The 17,303-nt window shown below is 40.5% G+C and overlaps 1 protein-coding gene across 1 annotated transcript in view; it reads left to right on the forward strand.

The window, feature by feature from the left end:
- Positions 1 to 17,303, forward strand: part of SRRM4 (serine/arginine repetitive matrix 4) — a 246,434-nt gene that overhangs the window by 155,189 nt on the left and 73,942 nt on the right. The window contains exons 3-5 of the mRNA XM_086943295.1: positions 7,894 to 7,986; positions 9,695 to 9,766; positions 14,926 to 14,952. Of these exons, the coding sequence (XP_086799421.1) occupies positions 7,894 to 7,986; positions 9,695 to 9,766; positions 14,926 to 14,952 (192 nt within the window). The remainder of the gene's footprint in view (positions 1 to 7,893; positions 7,987 to 9,694; positions 9,767 to 14,925; positions 14,953 to 17,303) is intronic.

Consider the following 17,303-nt stretch of genomic DNA (forward strand, 5'->3'; position numbering starts at 1 on the left):
AGACAAGCTACCGGGGACCGGTTTCTGGCATTTCAGCCGTCTTCGGCCCGGCTTGCTTGAATCCTGATGGAGCAGTGAGAAAGGGACTCATGTCTGAGTATACCCTGCCACACCTATAGTGGCCAAAAACGATTTAGAAAAGGGGGTGGTGATGAACAGAGTGTCTGAATTAAGCAGACCACTCTTACCCAGTCCAAAGATCAGGGCTTGATCCATCACCGTTATTTATCTCACTGCCCCATCCCAGCTCAGAACCTGGCTATATGCAAATCAGTCTGTCCCTGGCCCAGTGCATCATGGGAACAGGGCAGACTAAACTACCAAGCCAATTCTTCACCAGAAAGGAGACAAGCTACCCTTGCTCATTGCACCATCAGGATTCAAGCAAACCGGGCCGAAGACGGCTGCAATGCCAGAAACCGGTCCCCGGGAGCTTGTTTCCTTCCCAGTGTAAGAATTGGCTTCTGTAGTTTGGTTTGTCCTGTTCCCATCATGCACTGGGACAGGAACAGACTAATTTGCATACAGCCAGGTTCTGAAACTGGGATGGTGCAGTGAGCTAAAAAACGGTGTTGGATCTAGCCCTGATCTTTTGACTGGGTGAGAGCTTTCTGCTTAATTCAGAGACTCTGTCCCTCACCACCCCTTTTTGTAAATATTTTTGTCCACCCTAAGCGTGGAAGGGTATTCTCAGATGTGAGACCCTTGCTCATTGCACCATCAGGATTCAAGCAAACCGGGCCGAAGACGGCTGCAATGCCAGAAACCGGTCCCCGGGAGCTTGTTTCCTTCCCAGTGTAAGAATTGGCTTCTGTAGTTTGGTTTGTCCTGTTCCCATCATGCACTGGGACAGGAACAGACTAATTTGCATACAGCCAGGTTCTGAAACTGGGATGGTGCAGTGAGCTAAAAAACGGTGTTGGATCTAGCCCTGATCTTTTGACTGGGTGAGAGCTTTCTGCTTAATTCAGAGACTCTGTCCCTCACCACCCCTTTTTGTAAATAAGATTGTCCTATAGGCCAGCACAACCCTTGCGTGGTTACATGAAGAAATGGTCCATGAGAGCCACTGCTGTTTTAGCTTGTTCTTTGCACCCCTGTCCCCTCATCATCAATATATTTATATCAGGTGGGGCAATGTGTGCTTGATTTCAAGGAGGTAGTCCCTACTTTGCATGGGGTGTCACTTATGGGGTTGTATACCAGGTAAGGAAAGGTATTTGTATCTGCGCCCAAGTGGCATTACTGACGTAGTTGCTCGTGAAAAAGTCTCTTGCACTTTTTTGTTTGTAATAAGATACACAATCACAGTCTGCATCAGGTGCATTATGAGTGTGCGGCCGGCACAAACCAGGGCTGTGTGTAATATTAACTAACAGTATCCCCCAGTGATGGCCCTCATTTATGCAGTCCTTTCAAACAACTTTTATAATGCATCATTAGCAGAAAATAGGTATGCTGGGATTCAGACTAGCATGAAGAGGGAAAATCTTGAGGTTTCTGCAGGAACCAAAGAGTACCAAAACTATGTTGAAATTAGCATAGCAAGCCAAAGCCACAACAAGAACAAAGTGTGCAGTAGATTGCTCTCTTCTTTGGCCATGCAATAATTTCATTTCTGTGCAATGCAACACGTTTATGTAAAAGCGATATGAATAAATGCAACATCTGGGTGCACAAATGAGACAAGATGAGAGTGAACAGATGTAGTGGTACACAGTAAGCGTTGGTAAAGTTCACTTGTCTCAACCTTAGGAACCAAAATCATACTCTGACTGCTGATCACCAGTTTAATGAATAAGACCACCACCTACGAGGGAAATCGACCACAGCACAATACTGGTGACATCATCACAGGTTTAATTTAGCCTCACTGCGATGGATGCATCATAACCATGCTGTAAGAAAATCAGACTGGCAATAGTCCCCAAGACCATAAAAATGACAAAATATGTACTAAATAAATGCCACTGACATTAATATGTAAGACAGCAACACAGGTTGAAGTCAGAGGAGGAACAATTGTGTTAGAAGTTTTAAGAAGACAAAGTCTGCAAGGTATTAACCTGGCAAACTTTGTGTGGGGGCATGAAAATACTGCAACAGTGAACAGTGGGGCACATTCCCTTGCTTGCTTTAGGTCCCAGTACAACTTATTACACTATTGCGTAAAATGCCTGATCCAGCGTTGGGATTAACCTCTTACCATTGGCTATCCAATAGATTTTTTTGTGCTACTGAAAGGTGATAGGATTTAACACTTGGTGAAACACATAAAAGTAACACTTCTGGGTCTCCAACCAGTACCTAGTGAGCTACTGCAGCTCTCCAGCTGAGCTCACCTGTGTGCAGCCCATCTTAATAAATTAGAAAGCCTTTGCTTGGCTGAATTAATATATCTTAAAAATTGAAATTATACAACCCTAATAAAATTAGTAGCACTCAATGAGTTTTATTGAACATAAGTAGCTCCCTTTGGCTACACAATAAGGACCAGGCCTCAATAGATAAAGTTGAGAGGTTTTATTACAGGTTATCAGTCAGGTTATTGTAAATCAATCTCAATACCATGCTACAAAGTTACAGAATAACAACTGGATAGCCATACCTCCTGAAGACGTTTATGAGCTTCAGCATAGGACTAACAAGAAGTTCAGTCACAGTCTTACAAATAATTAACAGCAGAATCTGGTGCTTAGAGAAGAGTCTTCGATCTTCTCTCCTAAACATTGGTAAAGTCTAAAGTCCTCAAACCTAGAATCTAAAACTAATGAGGATGGTCAAGCCTAAAAGGATCTCAAAAGTTTGGAAAAATGCAATAAAAGTTGTGGGAAATTGTGGGAAGGTGTCAACATTTTAGAAAATCGGTGAAGAGTCTTCAAGCTGTAGGGAAATAAGTGATAGCCTAAGCCACACTCAGCAACGAATCAGATAGGTAAGCTCAGAGGTCTGTACTTCTCAAAGCCCAAGAAGAAGTGGCCAACAGCAGCCTGCGAGCACATGAGTTAATACCACGCAGATCTTTAGGTCACATCCATTGATCAAACCATCAGGGGCTTCCTTGTCCTTTCCATTCTCAAGTTATAAACTGATACATTAGCAAACTTTACCATGTAAGTCCTGAGAATTACATTGTCCTTCTTTATAGCTAGTACAGAGTTACATCTAGTGTCAAACTAACAAGCCATGTGAACGTGCTTGCAAAGAAAAGGCCACGCCAGCTGAAGTGAAAAACTGTATTTTTTTGCAGAAAGAAGTACAGGCCTAGACGTGGCAACTTAACATTTTAACTCAATAGTGCACATTTAATATATGTTAGCACATTCAAATACAAATGCATATCTCATGTCATGAATTAGAGTTATGCTACATTTCAGTAAAAGTGAAATAACTTTAGATGCGCAAATATAAGTTTAACTAACACCTCCATTTTGAATACCAATGCAAAAACACTAAAGCATATGTTTACATTAATCCTTCTTGTTTCTAAAGTAAATAGATTTGAATAGTGAGGATGTTTTTTTAAAAAAATCTGTAAGGGGTATATATCGTTCATTTGTGTTAAGGCTCACAGTATATATGATTCCTAGTTCTACAGTGAATGCACTTCAGGACTGAGTTCTGGAGCAACACTTATTGTTGATCTTTTTCTGTTACGTTGTTGATTCTCTTGTAAAGCGCTCTGATACCTTTGGGTCTATCCAGCGCTATATAAAACTCTTTAACTAAATAAATGAATAAATAAATAAATACCATTGATAATATTAGGACACACAGGTATGTAGTGCTAAGTGCATGTGCATTTGTGACTTGTAAGAAAAGCGAGCTAAAAGATTTCACACAGAAGATTTCTTTAGGAGAAACTGCACCGAATCGAATTCTGCTCCGACATCCTCTGTGTAATCAAAGGCAGTGAAAGTCAAGGACGTGACGTCATTACAGAAAGAAAAGTCCACCGCCTCCGTCGCTCAAACGGTGCACATTGGTCTCTTAACCAAGAACGAAGTTCCAAGGTCCCCGTGTTTAACGTATTCAGTCTCATTAGCCTTGTAATTCGAAAGGGCATTCAGGAATAAAGAGGCGAGATGGAACACATTCAGATGAAAGAATAACGTGGTCCAAAATACACTGAGGAGGAAGACAAACGGTATCACGACAACACGCGGTGTCCCATTAAAATCAGTCTAGTATACTGGGGGCGGGGGTTCAAATACAAAACCGCACAAATTAACTAGGTTTCTTCAAGCAATCAGAGTTGACATATAAGAATGTGAATCTGTGTCAGTATCGTGACGGGTTGCGCAGGCGCAGCACAGAGTCATGCCCTTGATTTTATGCAATTGCAATGTGTAAAGTGAATTTATTTGACCCGATCTTTCCCCAAGTTAGTGCGTCATTTTAGACAGCGCAGCTCAGAACCAGGAGGCAATCCTTGGTCACTGTTTCCAAGTTCTGCTGTTGGGTCAAATAAAATCCCTTTAAACACTGCTGGCACAGAAACATAGACCCTCACCTCTGTACAGAGTCAGCACAGGCCCTTATTATAGGGACTTGTTTTGCAGTTGAAAGGGCCAATTCTAGGGCAAGGCTAGGTAGGTGTGTAGGACACCATAAACTGGTGAGTGCTAGTTTTTGTTTAACATGCAGAAAATGAGGCCTCATGGCCAATAGGGAGAGAAGGGGGACAAAAGAATGTGTCTTCTAGAGTGGAAGCATCCTTGGTCCATGCCTGGGGCAATAGCTGCATCCGTTGGTGACATCATCTTCCTCACTTCATTGCTCATTCTGGTTGGCTTGCAGACAGACACGTTAGATTGTCCACTCTATCCTCCTGATTAATTAATCCAAAAAGAAACGATCTGCTTCATTGTTCTGTAAACTTCCCCTATGCTTGCCTTCATTTCCATTCTCTCAGATATCTGACCTTTTCCTCCCACCACTAGGAACTTGGAAACGCAAGTCAGGTGCAAGCTTGTGTCATTTTGTGAAATGTCACAGAAACATCTTTTTTGATCAATTCAGATTCCTACGTTTCTTTTCTAAAGTTTTACAACCTTGTTATTATTATCACCATACAAGGATAATGAAAGTGCTTAATTTGAGCCGGTGGTTGTAGTTGAGTTCCACTGGTACTTGTTTTTCGGGACCAGCACTTATTTTTCTCTCAACAAAATGTGATTCAAAAGAAAAGTGAGAAAATCATAAAAGTGGGAAAGAACGAGGAAGAGGCAGGTGGAAAAACAGTGACAAAGTGAGAAAGCAGGGATGAAACATAACTTGCAAGAGTAAAATAAAGTTGAAGGGTGAGTCTTGTTGTGGATGAAAGATGCATGAGGTGGAATCAAGATTATGCACCCCCTCGTATTCGATATCCTGACCTTTATCAAACTGATTGTGGGCTCCTGAAAAAAACTTTGGTTCCAGCACTTTTTGTTTGTTTTTGTTTTTAGAACTGAAGCAGTGGGCAATGGATTTTAGTTCTTGACATATGAGTGACTGTTGGCTGATTGAGGTAGCGGCCTCAAAGCACTTTCAGCCTACCACAAGGTAGTTGTAGTGCTATACAAAAACCCCAAACAACTACATATAAATTTAAGGTTTGAAAGTGTTTATTCATTCAGTGCTGCAGGGTTTATTAGAACAATCATTTGCAATGCAGTAGGTCTCACATTTGTGAATGTTTTAGCTGTTGGCATTGTAATTCACAATACCTTTTATTTATGTGCTTTGAAAACCTGCAAACAGTGACTAGAAGTACAAAGTGCACATAAAGGAAAGACATTGTCATTTTCATAGCCTATAGGTCAAAGTTTTGAAAATGCAAGACCTATTGTATTGCAAATGCTTGTTGTTTAGGAGGGACGGGTTCCCTTGATCGAGGGCAAAGAGTCAGCCCAGGAGGAACATGTCTCTCAAGATTAACTTGGGAAGATAATACTTAAACCTACTCATGGCATCACTCGGAAGAAAGAGACTTAAGGGGGCAAAGTACAGGAGTAAAGGGGACTGGGAGGGTCACTAGACAGAGTATCTGGGGGTCGTCCCCGGTCAGCAGGCCACCATGTTTTCAGATCAGGCACTTTCATGTACGAGTCATAGCTATTTGGTTCAATGCTCCACTGGGTCAAGGGAAGTAAAAGAAAACTACATTTCCCAGAACACAACAGATTATTAAATGAAGTCTCAAGACAGATAACATTACGCCGGGGAGGCACCAGAGAAGTGCAGCGAGTTTGCAGAAGTGAATGTCGGGGTAAAGGCAGGAAGAAGATTCGAAAGCAGGTGGGAGCATTGGGCTCTGGCCAACACTTGTACAAGAAGGGAGGAAACAAAGGGTGGAGGAGCTCGTAAGGATATCAGAGTGATTGCGAAGAAGCCTGGCGTAGGAGTGGTCGAGGTGCAAAATACATGGGGTCCTGTACATGTTCCTGTCCACGTCCAGCCGCAAGGGTCGCTTTGGGCCCTTTTGAGGCCTTAGAGTACTGTGCTTAGTCAGTTCTCTTCCCATCACTAGGAATGGCTGTAGAATGACGTGGATGGCTAAAGATGGAGTCAGGTTGCCTAGAAGCGTTATACCTTCTGCATCATATACGTCAACATGTTCCTGCTAATGGTGGCAAACAGCACATTGTACTCTGCTCCGTCTCCCGGGGTTTACATACAGGCAGACCATGTGGTAGAAGGCACTATGTAAATGTAGCAAATCACTAAACCTTCTTCAAAGCACACAGTCAGCAGTTCAGGATCTTACTGAGCAACACAAAGAACACGCCCTCTTTGCCCATTCCCCTTCAAACAGGACTAACGACCAGAGCCTCGAGGCGCTTTACTTTACACTTTCTGCTCAATAATGCGATTACGTGTCGTGCTTTTAAAATAATTAGGTAAATAATACATTCTAAAAGGAGCAAGTTCATACCGTGCCATTAAAATAAATAAATAAATAAGCACGGACGCTATAGTTGAAGCGGACCGCGCTGTAAGGTAAATAAAGCACTTTAATAATATAAAAGTGGGTGAGTGCTGGAATGCCATGGGTGGAATAGGGGGAAGAGTATTAAAGAAAATAGTGCTCACCAATGATAAAGCAGAGCATGTAACACCACCAGTAAAAGGTCCTTATGGGCGGTAACAAGATGAGACAAGGTGGCACCAAGGAGGGACTAACCAGCCTCATAATGAATCAAAAGCAAGCATTTGCGAAGTACAATGACACAAGCCAACGACAAATATGGGCGGAGAGTGGGCGGGGCTTCAATTGCAATCCCTAATACAGCATGCCTCGCAGAGCCAGCAACGCATGTGTGCTGCCGCAAGGCTCGACCTAAAAATGGTTACCCATAAATTGTGTTGAAAGCCTGATGGATTCCTGGCAACTACTTAAATGTTATACTTTAAGCAATGCTGCCCCCTCAAGGCACTCATGGGGGCCACAATTAGTATCAAACGGGTTTGTACATAAAAAAAAATCCTAGTGGCTTTTTCAGTTGATTTGCTGCAAATGGTTTTACCACATGCATTTGCAGAAAATTGATTGCTGGACAGTACATTTGATATGACCAAAAGTAAAAACAAGGGGTGTTTAATTGGTTAAAAATAGCTGCGGAAGCCAATTATTGAATACTGAAATCCTGCTCCAAGATCGACCTCAAATTAATTGGGATGCTCTTCATGGCTGTCTTTTGTATGTCCAAACCCCATCTACTTCATAGTGGAGCCACTAAAAACATTTTGTTATTTAGGGTTTCATTTGCACTGCATACTTTCCTTGCACATGTTCACTGTTTTTTTGCTCATAAATGTAATCACCTCCATACAGATTGGTATGGCTTTGCCACAGACCCAACGGGGCAATATTTCTAATGCCACTGTGTCCCATCTTTTTCACCAAAGCCCTTCATGTGCAAAAGAAGCTCACTCAAAACTGACACCTTCGACCAAAGGGAAGAAAAAGAAGAAGAAGTCGGATCGCAAGAAGAGAAGGAGGTCAGTGTCACTGGGATGCGGGGGGAGGGTCTTCTCCAACACTGGCATTGGCAGCAATCTCCCTGCATCTCTGTTTAATGTTGATGGCATTTATAATAATGACAACTTTATTTGAGGGCTGTAAACAACAGGTGTTACTATTACCTAACGTAACTCAATTTGCCAGCTGTACCAGTGACTGAGAAATGTTGCACTGGTCACTTAGCAATGTTTCTCCAGCCATTATACTGATACACAATGCAAAATGGCTTTTATGCTGGTAGATGAGTGCATTGTCAACATCCACGTCGGTTGGAAAGGGTATTTTGCACTTGTTGGTCAATGCAAATGTGATGCAAAATTGACTGGTCACCGGTGCAAAACAGCATGGACACCAATGATTTGCTTGCAATCCTCCCCCAGATATTAACTCACAATACTCACAAAATGGATACAATTAACCAAAGTATGCCCAACCTAGATATGGATGTTGGAAATGCAAGCAAGTTATCGATACATCTAATACAGATATTTATTGAGAATAAAAGACTGTGATTTGCCATAAATTGTATCCGCTATTTTCCCATGATTTGTCATTAATTTTATCAGTGATACTTCCATGATTTGCCATAAATTTGATCAGCTATGCTTCCATGATTTGCCATAAATGTTATCATCCATACTTCCATGATTTGCATACATTTTATCAGCTATGCTTCCATGATTTGTCATTAATTTTATCAGCCATACTTCCATGATTTGCCATTCATGTTTTCATTCAATGCTTCCAAACTGCTGGGTAGGCGACTTCCAGTTCTAGATCCTTTTCCTTAGTTTTAATATTTCAAACTTTGTTCAGCTCTATTGATTTTTCCTTGATACTGATCCACAGCTTTCAAAAGCTAACTTTCATCCTCATGAGAAGGAGACCTTGCTGTTAGTTTGTTCACTGACAACTATCCACACACAAGTAGATGCCAATAATGTAAACAAAATGTATTAAATGTAAAATAAAGTTTACTGCTGAAATACCACTAAGGAAGTGATTAACTTGATTAAAAATTGGCCTTGTTGGATGCATTCACTATTGGATCTGTTACAAATGTAACCATGATGAATTCAGCATTTATCAGATGTGATATTTATCATACATTCTGAGTAGCTTGCAGATTGTCGTGCATAATGCGTCAACATCCTCACATCATAGTAAACACCTTTGCCCCTTGTGAAATTCCAGCTGGTTTAACATGGTATCGGCGGGTGCGATAAACATCACACTACTTGTAATTGTGATCGCTGGTCAAACACAGTTTGATCAGGAATCGCAATTTAATGGATCACTTGTAGTCAAACCCAAAGTCAATTTGCCAAAATGTGCCCAAACTTCCGTAATCACAACAGTATCAGACAACAAAATCAGAAATCAGGACTGCAGACACTGCAGTAATTGCATGTTTATGATGGAATGTGAAAGAAGAAATCTTCTAAGTCAATTTTTACAAATTGAAATGGGCAGGTGCAAGTTGTGATATAGTTTATGTAGTTGCTTTCACCACTGGGAAAAATGTGTTACATAAGTTCTTGTGATTTTACTTGTCGTTGCTTAATAAAGTGTTTTCCCACAGCAAATTGTTCTGCTGATGAAACTATATGAAGTAATAACCTCTTAAATTCATTCAGATCCTGATAGCTTTCTGTGTCATATAAAGTGTCTCTGATCTTTCTATAGGTCTCCGTCGTACAGTCAGTCACCAGTAAAGAAGAAGAAAAAGAAAAGCTCCAAAAAACACAAGCGAAACAGGTATTGGGTCGCACAAAAATGAATGAATTGGATATCCCCTCTGGCCCCAGAAATGGTTTTATCATAATTCTGGGTTAGTTATTCATTATTTTAGGCATCAAATTGATCAATAGACCCGTTTTAGTGCTTTAGCTAACTCATCATGTGACTGGTGTTAAAAAGATATTCAGTGTAAGACTTAGATGCTTTAAGCAGTGATGAATAAATGTCTGAAAATTGCTTGAAGTCTTAGCTCAAAAGATATTCTGTTATCTCCAGATCTCTTCGAATTTAGTCTGCCACTGGTTGGAGGACCATGGCGGTAACATGAATCAAGTCTATGGGCATCAATTAGGTATTATGTAATTGTTGTTCGAAGGTTAACTGGAAAAGTCCTACGCTAATAACTTTATGTAAGATTCCTCATAGTTGATACCACATGGGTGTTGCTCAACAGTGTCATTTACACACCGAAACTGGCACCAGGTCTGGATGATCCTGAACATTTGTATAACTTGACGATTTCAGTGTGTTCTATAGAACTGTGAGTGGGAACATTATTTTCCATGTGGCATTATAAGATTATACAATTGGGCTGTGATATTTTCTTCAGGACCTTTCAGTGCATACTTTAAGTGAAATAACGCAAAGCAATATGATGGCACTAACAGTGCTGCCGAATGATCGCTAGATATCAAATTCTCCAACAATAGAAAGTCACTGAGAGCACGCTTATTTCAAGAAATGAGGGCAACTGGATATGTTCGTTCTGTTGTTAAGGCTTTATCTCTTTTCAAGGAAAACTGTTATGAATTTGAGGTCTAGGAATACTACGTTTATGTAAAACGATCTTATCTTCAATAATGTGAAATGGATTCTTCATATACAAAACAGTAAAAAAAATACTAAAAAACAATTACCACAGACAAAGCATATAATCAGTTTCATAATCTTCACAATGTATCAATCACTCTCCTATATCTACCAAAGAAATCGTTTCAGGAAAACACACATACAAAATATGCGTTTGCAAAGAAAATCAGTCTCTGTTTGCCAATGCTTGTTTGCTGTTGGTATTGGCTTTGTTACTGCTATTCGAAGAGTGATTCATGCATTGGCAAAGTTATTAGCGATGGACAGTCATCTTGGAATGTTATTTTGTGTGCTTTTAATATTGCCAATGGCTTGCGTATAGATGCAAGATGATGGCCATCTTGAAACAGGTTAACAATCAGTATACAAAATAATATTTTTATACCATTCCATGATGGGCATTTTATTGCTAGAAACTGGGTGGTGGGCAGCAGGGGGATACAATGGATAGCGAAAAGGGAAACCGAGGAGAGAGAGACACTGCACCAGCAGTGCTTTGGGTTGGAAAATGAATAGGGGAAGTAGAACGAAGGGTAGAGAGTGAGATATGCAGGCTTTGAGAAAGAGAGGAGGGAGCAGCACATGCACTCCAATTGGTGCCAAAGCTAAAATGCCACAGAAACGTTCAAAAAGAAAATCTGCTTGTTAACATGATCAGGCGAAAGATATACTCTACTTATCAAAACACATGGTGAAACCTTAGTGCTCCACTGGTACGACAAGCACAAGAACAGGAAAAAAAGCACTGAACCAGGAGCAGGATTTGAAATAGATAAGAAAGTAAAGAAATCCTGAACAAGGAGCATGCAAAAACTATTCTAAGTATATGTTCAAGTATTGGTTACAGCCAAATGACGAAGTGAAGCCTGCTGTTTTCTTCATCAATAAAAAGATGTTTAAAAAAAAAGTATTGGTTACAATGCTGTCTACGATAGCGAACTATACCAGTCTATAACATGACCACAAAAACATGGCCACACATTTCCAAAAAGCCACCAAGGAAAATGCCTTAAACTGCGACTTCTAGTTGATGTCACTTAATATTACTCAAATGTTAATACAACATTTTGCTGATAAGAAGACCCCCTACATCAAGGCATAATAACTGCAACACAATCATACATGCTGTAAAGTTGTAATGTACCTGGAGAGCACATTGCATAGTAAATCTAAAAATAAAATTAAAAATTAAAACAGTTATACAACGAAACACATCAAGGTCATTCTAAATAGTATTGTATATCACTTATCACAATGTTGCTCTGAAGCAAAAAACTATTTACTGATTATAAATATTCAAACAAAAACCTCGTTTGCCAAACATAAGATGCTTAATACTTCCATGTATTGATTTATTATTTACAACATGTAGTTATCATAACGATCAAATGACATAGAATCAGTCTAATCAGGACAAATGATTTCAATAAATGAATTCACAAAACCATAAACAAAGATAAGACTTTATTTGTGATTCTTGAAGACCTGACATTAGATGTATCTATGTCGCTTGTTTAATACAAAAGTTTGATTCAATTTACTAAGTTGTACTTTACAACAAAGTCAGTCAGTCTTACATGAGACTTAGCACGAATAATCAAATATTACTCATGCTCCTCTGATTGGATAGCTAATATGAAAGCAAATAATTTTAATATTGAGGAGCAAAATCTTACTCATGTATGTAGTCCTTTAACCAACCCTCTATTGTGGAAAAAGTACATGATTGTTTCAGTGTAAATGAATGTATATATGAACTTTTTATGCATATAGCAAGAACGTAACCAAAAGGCAGCGGCTCTACAGTGCCAAAGTCAATGGTACATCAGTGCTCAAATTCTCGGGAGAACAGGAGATCCATTATTATTCCAGTATGTTCTTAAATGTACAATAGTAATTTTATATTAATTGCATAATTCACCTCCCTAGTAAAGTGTCATTAATGTAATGATATTCTCTTCTCAGTTATCATTTGTTAAATACACCAAATATATGTTAAACTGCAAGAAACAAATAAAACAATGAAAAGTTTAGCTAAAAAGGTTGTAAACTTTTTGGTCTTGTTTATTTTAACTTAATTTGCTGTACATATAGAAGAGGATAATGCAAATTCTCACCCTACATTAGCGATACTGTAGTAACCCAGGTCAGCTGCATCCAACCAGCATGGAAATGATAAAGGAGTATTTGCTACATTTTATATCCTGCAAAAGTCCAAGAATGCACACATTATGAGCAAAGAGTGTGAACATTTAGTTGCTTTAGAGAAAGACATCTCGGCTCCCTAAATACAACGCACAACATGGCCTCACAACAGAGGCCATATTGGTTTGGTTTTATATCACCACAATGTAGGTGTTACCTTATATGACAATAATCTTACTCTCAAATCAATTAAATTCAAATACTGAAAACTATATTTTAAAATGTCTCATAAAGGATATTGCTTTTAGTGCCTATTATACATATTCTGAATATACCAAAAGAGAAACTCAAACCCAGTGACAAGCAAACACAACTGGTGTCAGCTAGGGTAAATTTGGCTATAGCTCAACACGCAAAGTGCGCCCAACATATGCACCTGGTGGTATAAGTGTCTTATAGTTACCAGTTTACCTTTTTGTCTGATTGACAATTTTATTTATGAACCATATGCTACTAACTTCATTGGCACTGAAAATCCAGGACAAAATATCAAAACCGAAATATAGACAGCTATGTAGATATGGATTTTCTATGCCAAAAACCACATATATGTACTGTTGTGATACAGATATATCCAAGTCACGGTTATGTGGAGTTAGGAAGAGTACATCTTTACCTCTCTGTATGCACTCAGCTTTTGAAAATGTGCCCCTCGAAATTCTGTGCATGATATTCTTGTAGGTCAAGATTCTGGGGGCCTATATGGAGTAGTGCAACCACTGGTTTGTCATTTTAACTGTAAGTGTTTTGCAGACTTTTCATGATACAGTAATAAGTTTAGAACCTCCTTTGGCATTTTAAACAATAATGTGACTAACCCAAAATGCCCCCCATTCTTTGACATTTAAGTATGAATGACTACTCAGTTAGACATACGAGCATTTTCATGTGGAAGTCACTATAACAAATACAAATATTGTGAATCAGACTAAAAATAACTAGTGCGGAGGAGAGTATAACCTCTGCAAAACATATCATTTCTCAATTCTGCCCTGCATCTCCAAACACCATCAGGCAAACTCCTCTAACCAAACTGACATGAGCCAGGTAGAAGAAGGCACCTTGGGCAGTAAATAAACATCAGTGAACTCTCACTTGCTACATCTTTAAATGTAAGTGCCTCCTAGAAGAATAAAGAATACTTTCCCAGAAGCATATGCAAAAGCTACTGGAGACGGCATATGTAAGTTGCACTATGCAATTTTCAAATAGTGCTTGCCATCAATTGCTTGGCCTGTGATCTATCCATACACCAATCCTGAAGTGACTGAGCACACACTGGTATGTAGTTTTGGGTTCTCACTAAAGTGGTGTTGTAGAGAGGGATGAGTCTTGTGTTCTGCCATCCACACCATTGTGTAATGATGTAGTTTGGGGTTATTTCAGCACTAGGAGTTGTGAGTCTGCTGACCCTCTGCCTAACCTTTATGTGATGTAAAGGTGTTGTCTGACAATGTATTTCTCCTTTACCATGATATTAGTGAATGGTTGTGAGAGTAGTAGTGATGCGGTGTATGTACTAACATAGGCGTTCTGAAGAACAACCAGTTATCAGGAGGAAGTTTCTGTGCCTGCTCTATTCCATGAACACCAGGGTGGTATATCTTTGCTATCTAATATGGTGGCACTAGTCATTTGATACTGGCATTCATGGTCCATCACATTCTAGTTTGGACACCCAATTTGATTCTATGTACTCGTTTAGGCTGAGGGAGCATGAGGGTGTCCTTGATTGGAGATAAGTTTGTAGATTCCCTTTCATTTTAAGGATACGTAGACCTTTTTAAAATTTGGAATTCCAATGCATATAGATTGTGTCAGCGTGAAAATCAGTAGAACAATAATTGCCCTGTTGCAGCGTAGCGTCCGTTGGCAGTACTGCATAAGCAGTGGCAATGCAAGCTTTTTTATGCTCCGTGCTGCTCTCTTTCCAAGATACCGCTCAATGTAAATTGTGATTGCCTTCTCCCTATTCCCAGTCCTCCCCACCTAATGTTGCAAGCGTCATTGAGTACTCATCAACCACTTGTACTTACTGTTGGACTGCTCAGTTAGAAAACATTTTACTTAAAGTCTAAGGCATATTTTTGTTGTCGTTCTAGGTCATCCTCCAAGAAAGGACGACGCAGGTAAGGATTTGGAACTTTGTGATAAATTGTAATATGTGCTTTGTATTTAAATCTGCAGTTTTCTTAGTCTTATGGAACACAATAGTTGTTGAATTTCATGAGTTTAACTGTTGTTTGCGATGTACACAACAGTCATTATGCTACCGGGGATGAAGTGCATAATGTTCAATGTCCTAAAATAGTGTTTGAAATTTAACATCACGATTGGTCCAATTGTGACATTTCATCAAAATCAGCCAATCCCATGTCTAGACCTGACCACAGGTGCCCACATTCATAAAGTGTAGTGGTTTTTTCATTTCCCGTACAAAAAAAATGCTTCTCATCCATAAAGCACAAAAGAACATTTAGGGGCATATTTGCGAGCCCTGTCGTGTTGCTCTTGCACAACGCAATGTGATGCAGGAATGACACAACCCAAAAAGGAGATTTATGGAGCCATGTGACGTCACTTTGCATGGCCCGGAGTGGCTTCATAAATCTCGAGTAATGCAACGCAGTGCAAATCATTGCATTGCGGTACTTTGCCCCAGAGAGGCGTTCCATGGGTGTTGTGTGGGTGTTCCCAAGCAACATCCATGGATTTTGAGCCATTCCCGAATTTACCAGAAGTGGGAGATCTGGGAATGCGCCCAAAACCTTTGCCTCCCCAGGTGAGGCGGAACGAGGAGAAATATGTTTATTTCTCCTTGTTTTTTCCTCTTTCTGTGTTTGCCGAATTCTGCAGCACACCTAGAAAGAGTAAAATGCTTCAGAGGATTGTTTTTTGCAGAAAAACTGCAGCAGGGTAGGGGAAAAGACAGGAATGTGCCGTATTCTTTTAAATATGGCGCATTCCTGCCTTTTCCCTGTCACACAGCGCAGCAAGGTGACTTTCTGTGCTGCACTGTGTGACAGTGTCATAAATATGCCCCTTAGTTTTCCTTCTTTCTTCTTACACTAATAAAAGAAAATAATTGTACCTTTCCATACAGACCAGAAATTGTGTTCTGACAGTCTAACTAATATATGACCTATGACCGTGTCCCTAGCCCACATAGCCTTTCATCAGTCACAGGCAGGGGCGTACTGCAGACTCCTGCAGCTACTAGGCCCTTCCCCACAGGGAGCCTCAATCAAGAGGCGTAACACAGGCCCGGCAGCTAAGGGGGCTCCAACCCTTCAGGACGCCCCCTTCCCTTCAAGGTGTCCCCCACTCAGTCACAGCCCAATGAATGTCTGTGAGATGTGGGATTGTCAGGGGGCTCTCATCACTTTCTGCAGGCAAGCCCCATCATTTTGCGTTACGCTACTACCAGCCGCAGGCCCGTGGAGGGAGTTTCGGTGGGGCAGACAGGGGGGGTGGGGAGAGGAACCTGCCTGCCCCGCGGAACTCCCTCCACAGGCCGAGGCTGGCTACTACCTCAATCGGCCGAGGACGTCTGCATGTAAGCGATCCAGTAAGCCGACACAAACAGGGAAGGGTCTATAATATCCAAGTTTATAAGTAGACAAAATAATTTTACCTTACAGCACTGGTACCAGGCTGTCAAGAAATTAACATTTGTTCCTATATCTGCTGCTGACTGGTTAGTGTGTGGGCACTTCATTTTAATTAATCTACAACAGCCTTTGATGGTGATGTTAAGGATTAGATTGCAGTGATGTTTCGCCCTTTACAGAGTCAATGCTCTGTAATTTGTTTCACTCATAGGCTCTCAGGAGACACTCCTCTAATACAGAACACTTATAATTTCATATCTCCAGAGCCGCTTCAATGTTCCAAAAGCTATTGCGCGGCAGCCGAGGAACGTGTTCAGCGGAAGAAAGCCTCCCCAGGGCACATTTCGTGCCCAATCAGTCTTGAATGCCTCTTACAATCAAATCACTCTCCTCTCCTGCACTAAGGGTGACGCCACCCTTCTACTTGCATGATTTTTTGCAAGGCCGTGAACTCTCCCTCTACTTTGCAGGCTTCCTGGCCAATCCTTTCCGCGCTTGAAGGCCCACCCCTCCTTTGCAGTCTGACATGTCACTCACAGTCCCTTCAGAACTAGGGACTGATCCATCTCTTGAAGGTTACCATTCCACTCCTATTCAGACTCACTGTCTCTTCTTACCTACTTCTGGACTTCCTGCTCCATTCCACTCCTCTGTGCCCTTTTAGAAATAGACACAAGCCTGGTATAACATAATTAGTAACACAAACTAGAATTTCAACAATCAAGTGTGAAATATGGAATCACTGTTACTCCCCATTTTGTCTTTAATACTTGGTGTTAGTCGTTTAATATTAGGGAGACTGTACTATAGGTAATCTAATGTCTTCTGGCCCCCCCTTCTGGTTACTTATAGTTTGCATTTCCTCTTCT

This window comes from Lissotriton vulgaris, chromosome 11 (genome assembly GCF_964263255.1).
Source record: "Lissotriton vulgaris chromosome 11, aLisVul1.2, whole genome shotgun sequence".
NCBI lineage: Eukaryota > Metazoa > Chordata > Amphibia > Caudata > Salamandridae > Lissotriton > Lissotriton vulgaris.